This window comes from Hypanus sabinus, chromosome 16 (genome assembly GCF_030144855.1).
Source record: "Hypanus sabinus isolate sHypSab1 chromosome 16, sHypSab1.hap1, whole genome shotgun sequence".
Classification (NCBI taxonomy): domain Eukaryota; kingdom Metazoa; phylum Chordata; class Chondrichthyes; order Myliobatiformes; family Dasyatidae; genus Hypanus; species Hypanus sabinus.
In genome coordinates this window covers 5,683,046-5,699,614 of record NC_082721.1, presented here as the reverse complement: position 1 = coordinate 5,699,614, position 16,569 = coordinate 5,683,046, and the positions used below count along the sequence as shown (strand labels likewise).

At 40.3% G+C, this 16,569-nt stretch overlaps 1 protein-coding gene across 4 annotated transcripts in view; it reads right to left on the bottom strand.

The window, feature by feature from the left end:
• fzr1a (fizzy/cell division cycle 20 related 1a) overlaps positions 1 to 16,569 on the bottom strand; it is a 56,684-nt gene that overhangs the window by 26,645 nt on the left and 13,470 nt on the right. For all 4 annotated transcript variants that reach the window (XR_009516018.1, XM_059991022.1, XM_059991021.1 and 1 more), the window contains 6 exons: positions 16,279 to 16,361; positions 11,305 to 11,488; positions 9,116 to 9,181; positions 8,551 to 8,653; positions 2,828 to 3,012; positions 1,773 to 2,006 (listed from right to left, as the gene is read on the bottom strand). Coding sequence is in view for 3 of the 4 variants with exons in the window: in XM_059991022.1 (XP_059847005.1) it covers positions 1,773 to 2,006; positions 2,828 to 3,012; positions 8,551 to 8,653; positions 9,116 to 9,181; positions 11,305 to 11,488; positions 16,279 to 16,361 (855 nt within the window). In the remaining variant the exon portion in view is untranslated. The remainder of the gene's footprint in view (positions 1 to 1,772; positions 2,007 to 2,827; positions 3,013 to 8,550; positions 8,654 to 9,115; positions 9,182 to 11,304; positions 11,489 to 16,278; positions 16,362 to 16,569) is intronic.

The window sequence follows — 16,569 nt, the reverse complement described above, 5'->3', positions numbered from 1 at the left end:
AGTCTGCTCCGCCATTGAATCATGGGCTGATCTAATTCTTGCAGCCATCCCCACACCCCTGCCTCCACCCCATACCCTTTGATGCCATGGCTAATCAAGAACCTATCTCTGTCTTAAATACACCCAATGACTTGGCCTCCACAGCCGCTTGTGGCAACAAATTCCACAGATTTACCACCCTCAGACTAAAGTAATTTCTACACCTCTCAGTTCTAAACGGACGTCCTTCAATCCTGAAGTCATGCCCTCTTGTCCTAGACTCCCCTACCACAGGAAATAACTTTGCCATATCTAATCCGTTCAGGCATTTTAACATTCGGAATGTTTCTATGAGAATCCACCCCCCCCCCCCCCCCCCCACGCATTCTCCTGAATTCCAGGGAATACAGCCCGAGAGCTGCCAGACGTTCCTCATACGGTAACCCTTTTATTCCTGGAATCATTCTTGTGAATCTTCTCTGAACCCTCTCCAATGTCAGTATATTCTTTCTAAAATAAAGAGCCCAAAACTGCATACAATAGTCCAATTGTGGTCTCATGAGTGCCTTATAGAGCCTCAACATCACATCCCTGCTCTTATATTCTATACCTCTAGAAATGAACGCCAATATTGCATTTGCCTTCTTCACATCTGACTCAACCTGGAGGTTAACCTTTATGGTATCTTGCACAACAAGTCCCTTTGCATCTTTGCATTTTGAATTCAATCCCCATCGAAATAATAGTCTGCGCGTTCATTTCTTTCACTTAAGTGCATGACCATATGCTTTCCAACACTGTATTTCATTTGCCACTTCTTTGCCCATTCCCTTACACTATTTAAGTCTCTCTCCAGACTCTTTCCTCAACACTACCCGCTCCTCCACCTATCTTTGTATTGGAATACTTAGCCACAAACCCATTAATACCGTAGTCCAAATTATTGACAAACATTGTAAAAAGCAGGGGTCCCAATACCGAGCCCTGTGGAACTCCACTGGTAACCGGCAGCCAGCCAGAATAGGATCCCTTTATTCCCACTCTCTGTCTTCTGCTGACCAGCCAATGCTCCGTCCATGCTAGTAACTTCCTTGTAATTCCACGGGCTCTTATCTTGCTAAGTAGACTCATGTGCGGCACCTTGTCTTCAGGTGTATTTAAGGCAGAGATTGATAGGTTCTTGATTGGCCATGGCATCAAAGGTTAGGGGGGTGAAGGCCAAGGAGTAGGGCGGGGGGGGGGGTGAAGAAAGGATCAACCATGAGTGAATGACAGAGCTGACTCGATGGGTCAAATGCCCCATGTCTTATGGTCTTTTACACAATAGCTCCAAAAGTACAAGCATAATCTACAGCATATTTGCTAACCAGTCCAAAAACATCCACTCCTTGATAGAATAAAATCCAAAACACAATGTGTTCTCAGTAAATACACATTCCTCCCATAGTTAATTGTTCACGAAGCCCTAATGGCCTAGGCATGAGATTTTTAAATCAGTCAAAACCTAAAATCTGTTGAAGCAGTAAGAGGTAATAAAAGTTAAATTTAAGCAGCACATCAAATCCAATTAGAAGTTTAATTTTATACTTTTTATGAAGATGCAATCGATCAACATTAATCACTACTTCAGGCCTTAGTAGACCAGGACATAGATTGAAAAAGTCTACATGTGGGTGCAGAAGAAACAATCCAAATCAGATTTTCTAAAAATAATGATATTTTGTAGGGGTCCAACAGTTTCACTATTCCCAATACCATAGCGTAAAAATCCAAGTGAAATACTCTGTACTTACCAGCTCATTTGCATGCTTGGACCAGGCGAGGTTACACACTTGGGAACCTGTATCTATGCACTGTAAAGGCTGAGAGGTGAGGGTGTTCCAGAATCGAATACATCGGTCTGCAGTTCCACCACCTGACGCAAGGAGACCATGTTGATGGGGAGACCAGGCAATGGCTTTCACGGCTGCAAGATGCTCTGTATATTGCTGCACTGGTCCTGAAGTGGAGCTATTCCATACCAGAAGCTAAACAAAAAGGTAACATTTATCAAAAAAAAAATTATATTTTCAGCACAAAATGAAGCTCACTGTTATTAAACATTCCTTGATTATGAAAGCAAATCGTACTAAAACCGATTTTCCAAAATCAGTTATACAAAGTGCCAGTTATTTAGTTGGGAGCAGGAGGTTTAACTGAAATGACTTAAGCCAACACAACTTACATGTAAAACAGACATGTAAACATTGACAGGTATGATCTTATCAACAATGTTCTTTGTGGCAATTTTAATTCAAAATCTAATGCTACTTTCACGATGCTTAACCTATGCATATTCCCACAAGCACGCGGCAGAATTGAATGCAGTGGGTTATTTATCAGCGACAGGAACACGCAAGGTGGATTCTGTTCATATGCAACACACACAAAATGCTGGAGGACCTCAGCAGGTCATCTATAGAAATGAAAATACAGTTAATGTTTCGGGTTGTGACCCTTTATCAGGATTGGGAGGGAAGAAAGGTGGAGGAAAGGGATTGAGGACAAGCTAGGAGGTGAGAGGTGAAGCCAGATGGGCAGAGGAGGGGGAGCGGAGTAAGAAGCTGGGAGGTGAGGGATGGAAAAGGTGAAGGATTAAAGATGAAGGAATCTGATAGGACAGGTGAAGAGGTAAATGGGGGGCGGGGGCAGAGTAATTCCAATTATTGGATAGGGATCAGTAGCTGACAACCCATTTTGACTTTCCAAATATATGGATGCTGAGCTAACCAAGATTTCACAGTCAGACCAAGTCAGATGAATTAAAACCAGCCCATGGCCATGTATTTTATGTCATTAATTTTATTACCTTGTTGTCATTTCCTCCAGAAGCCAGAAGCTGGTGATCAGTCGACCACTTCAAACCACAAACTTCTTGCCGGTGACCCTGAAGCCTCCGCTCAGACTGCAATGGTGGGGTGCGAATATCTCTTTGGAGAATCAGACGGTCCCTACTTCCTGATGACAACTGATCCGCATTCCACGCCAGGGCTCCTGCAATACAATCCACTTGAGATGTACTGTAGTAGTGCTGAACATGTGCAGCTACTGACCCCATGTTATAAACAGAAAGTTGTGTCATTTAAATTGGAAAGTAATTAAGTCTGTTGAGACTAGTAAAAATCATTTAATTCTGTGCAGCATATATATAACATCTACAATTTCTTCACGTCTATTTTTGCGCTAAATATTTTTCCAATTGAAGGAATCCATTTCATAAATTACTTGACCAAAACTTCAAGCCAGAAGTTATCATCTTGAATTAAAAAAAAATTAACTATTTGTCATGTGCTTTGAAACATAGTGAAATATGCTATTTGCATCAATGACCAACACAGTGTAAATATGTGCTGGGAGCATCCCACAAGACAGAAGATTAGTTTTCCTTGTTACATGTACATTGAAATATACGTCATTTGTCAAATCAAATCAGCAAGGATGTGCTGGGTAGCCCACAAGTGTCATCATGTCATCAACCATGTCCCCAAGTGTTATCAACAGCGTATGCCCACAACTCACAAACTCTAACTCATACACGTTTGGAATACAAAAGGAAACCAGAGCATCTGGAGGAAACTCACATGGTCATGGGGAAAATGCACAAACTCCTTTAGACAGTGGGAGGAATTGAATCCTGATTGGTGACTCAGTCATTCACAGATATGGGCATCCCGGTAAGACCATTTATTACCCATTATAATAATTTTGATAAGGATGTTGGTGCTATATACCCATAGGGTTCATTTTTTCTGTGGACTGTCACTTTAAAACGCCAAGAGAATGAGACTGACTTTTGGACACTGTTGGGGGAAGGGGGGAGAGAGAGAGGTGGAGTTATTTGATGGACAATGAATGTTTATGGTTTCTTGCAGCTTGTTTTGAATATACAAGGACACAGACACATACAGCTCAGAGTCAAGATGGATTCAGTCAATGGAAGACACCAGATAAGCTACTGTTGGTGATAATTCATACATGGATTCTGTTTGAAGATATTCGTTGAAGATCACTGTCGGTGTGTGGAGTGGAACAACTTCGGAGATAAAACCTACTGCTATTGTTGTGTTGTATTGCTGTCATGGAATCTGTGGAATAGCTATGTAATTGGCTTCTCACAACATTCGCCTTTAGATTACAAATATCTCGCATTAATTAACCTGTGGACTTGAACTGAACTTTTCTTATCACACCATTGTTAAGACTGTATCACTTAACCCCTAAGCTTGTAGTAGTTTGGGGATTTATACATTTACACCTATATATGCATAACACCGTTAACTCTTGATTTATCCGGTTTAATTACTATATGACATAGTTACTAATAAAATAGTGTTTTATTAACAGCAAAACCAGACTCCGGGTATGTTCTATTGTTGCTGATACTTTTACAGGGTTGTGTGTACATAACAGTTGGTGAGACACCCCTTGAACCATTGTGATACTCCACAGCAATTACATAGTTATTTTTTGATTTGGATCTAGCTTTACTTCAGCACTTCAACCTCATATCATAACATGCCACTAAGAGAATCTGCAGAATTCTTTCCCATGCACATCATTCCTGGCCTTGAGGTGATAGAGGTCCGAGCTTTAGATGAGCCTTGGTAAATTGACACAGTACACTATTGACCAGAGTGAATGTTTAAGACAGTGAAATGAGGCTGTCAATTCAGTGGGCTTTTATTTGGACAGCACTAAGGTTCTAGATATTGCTGGAGCTACACTTGTCTAAATTAATAGAGTACATTCCATCTGACTTGCAGACGGTAGGAAGATAATGAAGAGCAAGGAATTTCTTTGTAGATGACAGAAGCAGCTTTGACGATTCAGGAGATCCCCTGTAGATGTCAGAATGCCTCTGGATGTGGAAGTCATTCATTCATCACAGAAAACTCAACATCGATAATGAAGCTTAAGAGCAGTGAAGTTCCTCCTCTCAAATGCAATAAAGTTTCTGATCAATAGTGACGTCTAAGAAAGTCTTCACGAGGAATCTGATTAAGGCAAAACGAGTTGTTAGATTTCCAGCAAAGCAACATATAAAATGGGTTAGAATTCTTCAGGTAGGACATATCTTGCATCACTTAATAGCTCAACATAAAACAGCACCCAAATCGTCTGGTTTTATTGATATGTGTCAGTATGATAACTGAAGGAACAGGTGGGTTGGAGCTATGGTAAGTCTTGGAGCACATTTGGATATTAGAATTAGAATCTGATCACCATAGCAAGCTTAGCCATTGCTGTAGACAGCAGACACCATTGTTTCTTGATATCTTGATATGTGACTGACATCTTTGATGATGACAAGAAGATGTCACGGTGAATCACTTAGTCCACAATTCTTGATGATCCCAGCAATTTCAGTATCATCATTCTGCACCTTGCCAACAACGAGAGTGGAAATATTTGTAAAATTGTCGTTCATTAGTTATTTACTTAGGGTTTGTCACCAATTTGTTTCATGTGGCAGCAACTTCAGAACTGATGCAATCTGTTGGTGTTGAAATGCTTTTGGTCTGGCACTTCCCGTCTACCATGAATATAATTCTGAAGTGTGAATGCTCAGTCTTGGATTTATGAGAATGAAGAACATATGCCACCCTGATGGGACTCCTGATGGTAGAATATAACTCTGCTGTTTCTAATGCCACATATAGCCCCGAGTTTGATCACCTACATCATATGGGGCAACAGCAGTACAGTCATGCCCCACTGGGTGATAAAAAAGTTCAAAGGTAAATTTATTATCAAAGCACATAGGTTATATACCATCCTGAGATTCATTTTCTTCTGGGCATTCATGGTAAATACAAGGGAAAAAATAAAAACAAATAAACAGTAAATATGGAGAACGTGAGATGAAGAATCCTTGAAAGCGAGTCCATGGGCTATGGGAACAGTTCAGTGATGGGTGAGCAAAGTTATCCCCTTTTGTTCAACAGTCTGATGGTTGAGGGATCATAACTATTCCTGAACCTGGTGATATGGGATCAAAGGATTGCACAAGAGAACTTGACCTGGATGATGCCAATCCTTGATGATGGATGCTGCTTTCCTGCTTCGGTACTCCAATGTAGATGTGCTCAATGGTGGGAGATTTATACCTATGATGGACTAGGCTGTACGCACTATTTTTCTTAGGATTTTCCATTCAAGGCATTGGTGTTTCCATTACCAGGCCATGATACAACCAGTTGGTATACTCTCCTGATATTCCCAGAATTGATTGTGTAGCCTTGCTTTTCCAAGTGATGCTCCAATTGGAAGAATACCAATACATCAGCTGAGGGAGGACATAGAGCCGGCAGTTTTCTTACTACGGTCCACTGCCAATCTTGAGGATTTGAGGACCACACCTTCTCGATAGTTTATCCCTGTGCCACCACTTCTGCAAACAGGATAAGATATACCCAGGGATGGTGATGAAAGAGTCTGAGATATCGGGTAGAAGATACAAATCTGTTTGTATGCATAAACCAGGCTGTTAATTAACAAGTTTCTGGGACAGCTCAATTTAGCACATTCCTAGATTGTCACCATGACTTTTTGCATGACTGGGGTGCCTTTGACATCTACAAATCTGCCAATGAAAACAATGCTGCATATCCGTCTGGTCTTATTACTTTTGATTGACCCATTCTGGTGTAGTGAGGAATCAATTGTTGTGGCTCCAGGATCATATACACTCACACAGAGCCAAGGGCAGTTTTCACTAAAGTGAACTAGATAGGATCAACAACTCATTAGTTTCACTCTCTAAGATTTTAATGCATATATATTGAATTAAAATTGTTTTGCTGCTCTTCATTTTTAAGCATGTATGTGAACTCTTGCCATATTGACCTGTGAATGGTAATTTGTGTCAGCAGACTATTAAACAGCTGAGTTTTAGTTTCATTTTTGGTGAATTTGTATGAGCTGAGGGTCTGCTGAGCTCTTTTTAAAAACTTGAGATTCCACAGAGGTACCAATACTCAGATGATTAGGTCCAAATTCATACATAACTGTAGATGATTCATCTAGAGGCCATCCCCAGGGTATCAGCACCTGTTACAGCACATTAAACCAAAGTTGCTGTGGCTGCTTGACTCAATATGAACTACCCCATGGTGCAACCATAGTTTTCCCAGCTTCCATCCCCAAACATCACAGAATATTACGGCACACTGAAGGTCCTTCAGCCCATGGTGTCGTCTTGACCTTTTAACCTACTTTAAGATTAATCTAACTCTTCACTTCAACAGAGCCCTCCATTTTTCTTTCATCCATATGCCTACTGAAGAGTCTCTTAAATGTCTCTAATACATCTGCCTATACCACCACTCCTGACAGTGCATTCGAAGCACCTACAATTCAGTACAAAACCTACCTCTCACATTGCCCCATCTCCAATCACCTGAAGCCAATTCCCTCATTTACCTGACCAAGGCTTGTAAATATTTACTTAGACAAAACACAGATCAAAGAAATTACTGTGCAAAATGCTGAGTTGTACACTGAAAATATGAGGAAAGTACATCATATAGAGAGTGAAAAAAGGGAAAGAAACACTGCTAATCAAGTCACTTCTATTGTCATTTCGAACATAACCGCTGGTACAGTACATAGTAAAAATGAGACGTTTTTCAGGACCATGGTGTTAGATGACACGGTACAAAAACTAGACTGAACTACATAAAAAACACAGGAAAAAAACCACACTGGACTACAGACCTACCCAGGACTGCATATAGTGCACAAAACAGTGCAGGCATTACAATAAATAATAAACAGGACAATAGGGCAGTAAGGTGTCAGTCCAGGCTTCGGGTATTGAGGAGTCTGATAGCTTGGGGGAAGAAACTGTTACATAGTCTGGTCGTGAGAGCCCGAATGCTTTGGCGCCTTTTCCCAGACGGCAGGAGGGAGAAGAGTTTGAATGAGGGGTGCGGGGGTCCTTCATAATGCTGTTTGCTTTGCGGATGCAGCATGCAGTGTAAATGTCCATGATGGCGGGAAGAGAGACCCTGATAATCTTCTCAGCTGACCTCACTATCTACTGCAGGGTCTTGCAATCTGAGATGGTGCAATTTCCAAATCAGGCAGTGATGCAGCTGCTCAGGATGCTCTCAATACAACCCCTGTAGAATGTGATGAGGATGGGGGGGGTGGGAGATGGACTTTCCTCAGCTTTCGCAGAAAGTAGAGACGCAGCTGGGCTTTCTTTGCTATGGAACTGGTGTTGAGGTGATACAGTATAGAACTCAATTTTAATAATTCCTAATGGAAGGTTATGAAAATTACTATGGCTCCATTTTAAAGTTGGGTCTTATATAGCCATTGACACAACTTACAGGGGATTATGACAACTTAAATAAGATACCAATTGAAATTAGTTGCTCTAAAGTTTATTTCCCTTGCTTCATACCTTCATTGTGATTTGTTCCATTCCAACTGCTGTGTCAGATTTGAGAGCTGTTTACAAATGCTCCTGACCAAGTACAGGATTAGTCATTAAAGTTTTCAATAAAATTAAATGCAACAACTTACCCACTCTAGCTGAGTGACCTTCCAGTGTAGATAATTTCTTCCCTGCAGCTGCATCCCAAATTTGAACGTATCCTTTGTGCGTTCCAACAGCTACCAAATTTCCCTAGATTAAGTAAAATAATTCACATTCTAAATTCCTCTTCTGCTTTTACCTGGAAGACAATTACTGCTATCTCATTGTCTGAATATTAAATCAGTGCATTATACAATTGTTTGTCATTATCTAAAATAAAAAATAACCAAAATTTCTGGGTGTATTTTAAATTTACTTTGGTTTTCTTTTAGATAAATTCTCAGTATTTAGTTGAAGAATTTACTAGTTGCTGACACCAGATATTGAAATGAAGTCATAATGAATATATAATTCACAGATCTAAAGGCCTACTCACATCCTTTTATATTTTCTATATTACAAAATTGCCAGTTGTATACAAATACATATAAAAGAAAAACTTCCTTCTTTGATGTCTGGTTTCACAAATTAAATGATTTAGATATTACATGAAAGTTCACTTTTAAAACTTGTACACAGTTATATTTTTAAAATCAAAAAACTGATACTTACTCTCTCTGACCAGCCGACTGATGTCACAGAATCGCCATCTATAGAAAGATCACACAGTCTGGTCACCTAGAAGGCAGAAAGACAGTCTATAATTTGCGCAAACATCAATTTTACAAAAATATGTACTCTGGTAAGACATCAACATTTTAAGATTTGCATTAAAAAGCCAAAATTCATTGCTACTGCATGAACTTTCTAATATTCACAACAAATTAAACTTTTAAAATAATGCATTTCACAACAACATTAATTTAGTACACCAAATTGTATTTGCTTTTTATCCTCTCATTAACATTTAGATTTTATGAGCTGTCTATAAAGCATGTGCCAATAACAAAATAGAAGGATGAATGCAGATTGTCCAATCTGAATGCAAACAGCACAGACCTAACCTGAATGCGAATCACATACTTTTTTCACAGTAGAACCCAAAAAAAAACAGGGAAAATTGTAAAGCGTGAAAAATTGAAAAATCAAATACTGGTACGACAGCAGTCAAAAATATTCACCCTTGTTTGTTCCGTACTTAGTTGAACCACCTATTGCAACAATAACAGCCAGTAGTTTTTATGGACAAGTTTCTCTTAACTTTGCACAATGTGATGGAGCCAAATTTGTCCATTCCTCCTTGCAAACTTGCTCAAGCTGAGCCATGTTAGCTGGGGAGTGGTGGTGGACAATCAAGGTCTTGCCAGAGATGTTTAACTGGGATAAGGTCAGGACTTTGAATGGGCCATTCATGGACATAATTTTTTTTTCCATTTAAAACCTCTCCATGGTTGCTCTGGCAGTGTACTTCGTGTCGTCTTGTTGAAAAATGAACTTCCTCCACAGTTTCAGCTATCTGGTAAAGTCTAGCAGGTTTTTACACAGGATTTTTCTGCATTTAACAGCTGTCATCATCCCATCAATCCTGACCAGATTTCCCATCCTTGCTGTTGAAAAGCATTCCCATAGAATGATGCTACTTCCACTGAACTTTACGGCAGAGATGGCTTTACCTGGCTGACGTGTAGTACTAGATTTATGCCACATGTACCACTACGAAAAAATGACCTTGCCCATAAAGATGTAAAGCATCACACAGAAGATACTATAAATATGTGGAAGAAGGTCTTGTGGTCAGATGAGTCTAAAGTGGAACTTCAAAACAAAGCTCCATGACTGATGCTGTGTGTGGATTTTGAACCTTTTCCCTGTGATTGCACGAGTTTTATAAACAGAATCAGGTTGATTATCATTGACATATGTTATGAAATTTGTTTTGTAGCAGCAGTGTAGCACAAGAGATAACTTACAATGTTACAAAAATGATATAAATATGAATCTTTCCCAAGTGCTCCCACCCACGTCTCAAGGACATACTGGCTGGGAGGTTAGTTGCGTACTGTACATTAGATTAATAGTGGGTGAATTAGGGTGGAACTGATGGGCATGTGAGAGAACAGTTCATGGGGATAAAGTATGGGAAGAACGGGATTAGTTTGATATGATACTTTTTTCTATTGCCCATCAATACTAAATGTAGGATCTTCCAATGATGTATTTTGGTTCTTTCCCCTCACTCACCTTGTTAGAAAATTCAGCTATAGCAGCCAATCTATTCATTTGAGGTGTTAAAACTGTATTTAGCAAGTTCACATATTCAATTATCGTTGATGCATCTTCCAAATGGACAAAAAGGCCTCCTTTTCTATTGTAAGAAGATACAAGAACCTTGGTCTCCACCCTACCCCAAACATTTATGTTATTCTCTATAGCCTTCCCTCTGTTTCCAACCTTCCCATCCCACCACCCTACAATTTTAAGCACATCTGTTCATTTCTGAGAAAGCAACATTGACTTGAAATGTTAGGTGTTTCTCTACCTACTGTCTGAGCTGCTCTCCTCTATTATCAGATTCCTTCCTCAGTCTTTCATCTTTCCCACCCACACGGCTTCACCTATCACCTGTGGCTTGTCATTCTTCCCCTCCCCCCACCTTTTTACTCTCATATCTTCCTTCTTCCGTTCCAGTCCTGATAAAGAGTCTTAGCCTGAAACATTGACTAATCATTCCTCTCCATAGATCTGCTGGGTTCCTCCAGTATTCCGTATGTGATACCCTAAATATTCTCATGTGCTGGAAGTGAATGCTGCAGTGGAAGACTGAAACGTGAACAAGGAGGAAGGGGAAGCTGGAGGCTCACCTGGCTCGTACAGGCACTCCAGAGGTATACACAGGTGCCAAGTCCAACACTTAATACATTTAAGGAAGACCAGTCCACCAGGTTTAAGTAAAAGTCATCCTGCAGTTCTGGCGCATCAAGAACTTTGAAAGGAATCTTTGAGATTTTTCTTGTAGGCTTTCGTGGTGACCGCAACAATTTTTGGCTTTTTGAGAAAGAAAAATAAAAATTAAGAGACCAGTTGTTAAATCCTATAATAGTTCCCGTACATGCCCTGTGATACCAGGATTAAAGTCTACTCATTTTAGGAAAAAGCTACTACATTACTCATGTTATTTGTGCTTAACTGATAAATAAAAGAAAAACACAGAAATCAACTTTATCATGGAGCAGATATTATAGACAATAGGTGCAGAAGTAGACCATTTGGCCCTTCGAGCCTGCACCGCCATTCTGAGATCATGGCTGATCATCTACTATCAATACCCGGTTCCTGCCTTGTCCCCATATCCCTTGATTCCCCTATCCATAAGATACCTAAGCTCCTTCTTGAAAGCATCCAGAGAATTGGCCTCCACTGCCTTCTGAGGCAGTGCATTCCACACCTCCACAACTCTCTGGGAGAAGTTTTTCCTTAACTCTGTCCTAAATGACCTACCCCTTATTCTCAACCCATGCCCTCTGGTACTACACTCTCCCAGCATCTGGAACATATTTCCTGCCTCTATCTTGTCCAATCCCTTAATAATCTTATATGTTGCAATCAGATCTCCTTTCAATCTCCTTAATTCCAACGTGTACAAGCCCAGTCTCTCTAACCTCTCTGTGTAAGACAGTCTGGACATACCAGGAATTAACCTCGTGAATCTACGCTGCACTTCCTCCACAGCCAGGACATCCTTCCTTAACCCTGGAGACCAAAACTCTACACAATACTCCAGGTGTGGTCTCGCCAGGGCCCTGTACAAATGCAAAAGGATTTCCTTGCTCTTGTACTCAATTCCCTTTGTAATAAAGGCCAACATTCCATTAGCCTTCTTCACTGCCTGCTGCACTTGCTCATTCACCTTCAGTGACTGATGAACAAGGACTCCTAGATCTCTTTGTATTTCTCCCTTACCTAACGCTACACTGTTCAGATAATAATCTGCCTTCCTGTTCTTATTCCCAAAGTGGATAACCTCACACTTATTCACATTAAACGCCATCTGCCAAGTATCTGCCCATTCACCCAGCCTATCCAAGTCACCCTGAATTCTCCTAACATCCTCATCACATGTCACACTGCCACCCAGCTTAGTATCATCAGCAAACTTGCTGATGTTATTCTCAATGCCTTCATCTAAATCATTGATGTAAATCGTAAACAGCTGTGGTCCCAATACCGAGCCCTGTGGCACCCCACTAGTCATGACCTGCCATTCTGAGAAACACCCATTCACCGCTACCCTTTGCTTTCTATCTGCCAACCAGTTTTCTATCCATGTCAATGCCCTCCCCCCGATGCCGAGCTTTGATTTTACCCACCAATCTCCTATGTGGGACCTTATCAAATGCCTTCTGAAAATCGAGGTACACTACATCCACTGGATCTCCCTTGTCTAACTTCCTGGTTACATCCTCAAAAAACTCCAATAGATTAGTCAAGCATGATTTGCCCTTGGTAAATCCATGCTGACTCGGCCCAATCCTATCACTGCTATCTAAATATGCCACTATTTCATCTTTAATAATGGACTCTAGCATCTTCCCCACTACTGATGTTAGGCTGACAGGATGATAGTTCTCTGTTTTCTCCCTCCCTCCTTTCTTAAAAAGTGGGATAACATTAGCCATTCTCCAATCCTCAGGAACTGAACCTGAATCTAAGGAACATTGGAAAATGATTACCAATGCATCCGCAGTTTCCAGAGCCACTTCCTTTAGTACCCTAGGATGCAGACCATCTGGACCTGGGGATTTGTTAGCTTTCAGTCCCATCAGTCCACTCATCACCGTTTCCTTCCGAATGTCAATCTGTTTCATTTCCTCTGTTACCCTATGTCCTTGGCCCATCCATACATCTGGGAGATTGCTTGTGTCTTCCCTAGTGAAGACAGATCTAAAATACTTATTAAATTCTTCTGCCATTTCTGTTCCCCATAACAATTTCACCCAATTCATTCTTCAAGGGCCCAACATTGTTCTTAACTATCTTCTTTCTCTTCACATACCTAAAAAAAACTTTTGCTATCCTCTTTTATATTCCTGGCTAGCTTGCGTTCCTACCTCATCTTTTCCCCCTGTATTGCCTTTTTAGTTAAGTTCTGTTGTTCCTTAAAAATTTCCCAATCATCTGTCTTCCCACTCACCTTAGCTCAGTCATACTTTTTTTTAAATAATGCTGTGTAATCTCTGACTTCCTTTGTCAACCACTGTGGCCCCTTCCCCCCTTTGAATCCTTCCTTCTCCGGGGGGGGGGGGGGGGAGATGAACTGATTTTGCACCTTGTGCATTATTCCAAAGAACACCTGCCATTGCTGTTCCACTGTCTTTTCTGCTAGGATATCCACCCATTTAACTTTGGCCAGCTCCTCCCTCATGGCTCCTTTGTTCAACTGCAACACTGACACCTCCGATCTGCCCTTATCCTTCTCAAATTGCAGATAAAAACTTAACATATTATGGTCACTACCTCCTAATGGCTCCTTTACTTCAAGATCGCTTATCAAATCCTGTTCATTATACATATTGTACATTATACATATACAGATCGCTTATCAAATCCTGTACATTATACATATCATAATACATATTCATTATACATATTTTACATAATATAACTAATTTAAAACATACTTTTTTCTAATGATAAAAACACCTTCAACATATAATTGCCTAATTTTGTAAGTAAAAGTGAATCCTAAAAACCTACCTAATAGAACTTAGATTTTAAAGCCACCTGGTGTTTCCATTACCAGGAATGATGTCTTATAGAATAATATGACAAGAATACATCCCAGGGCAAAGGAAGAACAGTATTGTTGCCCCATTTCTCTGCTGTTAATTTTCAGTCTAATGACTGCAACCATCGCTGCAAATGCAGAAACATCATGATCTGTTGCCTGGACTGGAGATGACCAAATTGGTGTTGTTTCTTATTTATTGAGATACAGTGTAGAATAGGCCCTTCTAGTCATTCGAGCCGCATTACCCAGTAATCCCTGATTTTAACTCTAGCCTAATCACAGGATCATTTACAATGACCAATTAACCTACCACTGTAGGAGGAAGCCGCAGGAAACCCACATGGTCAAAGGAAAAATGTATGAACTTTTTATAAGCAGCAGAGCAGCGTAGAGGTCTCAAGAAATCCATACAATGTCGCCAATGCCACAGATAAATTGAGGTGTAATTTTCTGAATCTTTGCATTGGAAAATAAAGCCACAGTTATTGCTGCATCATTCAAACAAGGAATGAATTTGGGAGCATTAGCCACAGCTCTACACACCATCCTTACACACCTGGCAAAGGAGGATGCTTATGTGAGAATGCTGTTCTTGGACTACAGTTCAGCATTCAACACCATAATTCCCTGCATGCTTTACAAGAAGCTCAGAGACCTCGTACTTCACCCTGCCTTGTGTAGCTGGATCCTGGACTTCCTGTCAGATCGCCAGCAGGTGGTAAGAGTGGGCTCCCTCACTCCTGCCCTCAATACAGGTTTCTCTCAGGGCTGTGCCCTAAGCCCCCTCCTTTACTCTGCACACCGCCCACAGCTCCAATCTGTTAATTAAATTTGCCGATGATACTAATTGGCCTAATCTCAAATAATAATGAGGCAGCCTACAGAGAAGAAGTCATCACCCTGACACATTGGTGTCAAGAAAACAACCTCTCCCTCAAGGTTGCAAAAACAAAGGAGCTGGTTGTGGACTACAGGAGGAATGGAGACAGGCTAACCCCTATTGACATCAATGGATTTGGGGTTGAGAGGGCGAACAGCTTTAAATTCCTTGGCATACATATCACTGAAGATCTCACGCGGTCTGTACATACCAGCTGTGTGGTGAACAAAGCACAACAGATGGTTGAAATTTGGCATGAGTTCCCAAATCATAAGGACTTTCTACAGGGGCACAATTGAGAGCATCCTGACTGACTGCATCACTGTCTGGTATAGGAACTGTACCTCCCTCAGTCGCAGGACTCTTGCAGAGAGTGGTGTGGACAGCCCAGCACGTCTATAGGTGTGAACTTCTCACTATTCATGATATTTACAGACAGGTGCGTAAAAAGGGCCCGAAAGATCATTGGGGACCCGAGTCATCCCAACCACAAACTGTTCCAGCTGCTACTATCCAGGAAACAGAACCACAGCATTAAAGCCAGGACCAACGGGCTCTGGGACAGCTTCTTCTACCAAGCCATCAGATTGAGTAATTCACGCTGATACAATTGTATTTCTATGCTATACTGACTGTCCTGTTGTACATAGTATTTATTATAAATTACTATAAATTGCACATTCAGACGATGTAACAAATATTTTTACTTATGTATGCAAAGGATGTAAGAAATAAAGTGAATTCAATTCAGTACACCATGTTCAGTAACTTATCAGCATATTTAACGAGAGCTCACGCAAGTGGTTTCAAATTCCAAACAACTGTGTGGATTTCAAGTATTCATTAATATCTGTTGGCAGACCTTTCCAGATCCCAGACTGAAGGAGAATCAATAGAACAGTAAAAAAACTAGCACAAAGCACAGATTCAGTTTGCTGTTTAATTCACTAATTTCTCATACTTAGCTATAATTGAACTAGGATTAAAATAAAGGTTTCTAGAATTGTTTTATCACTACTGCTCCATTGTAAAAACTGAAAAATTAAGGATTTCTGCAAATTTTCTGTAAAAGCAATTAAAACAGATATCTTCAATATAACGGTCATTTAAACAGAGAATCATTGCTATGTCAGAGTTCTCACTACAGAACGGCAAAATCGAGGTTACCTTTTATTGCTAACAGGAGATAAGGAATAAGGAGAAATGTCATTTCCATCATCAGGATTCGCACGCTTTGTGCTAAGAGAATACTGGAAAATAAAAGAATCATAATAATTTGAGTTAAGCCAATAAAATGTGCTTCAATTCTTTTAAAATAATTCCCAATGGAGCATACAAAAGCAGTTTAATGGATTACTTGAGAGATGAAAAATACAATATTCAAAAGAAATAATTGGTCTGTACAACTTCAGATTTGGTAGCTGTTACCTGGAATTCCATGGCTAGAAGAATAATGGA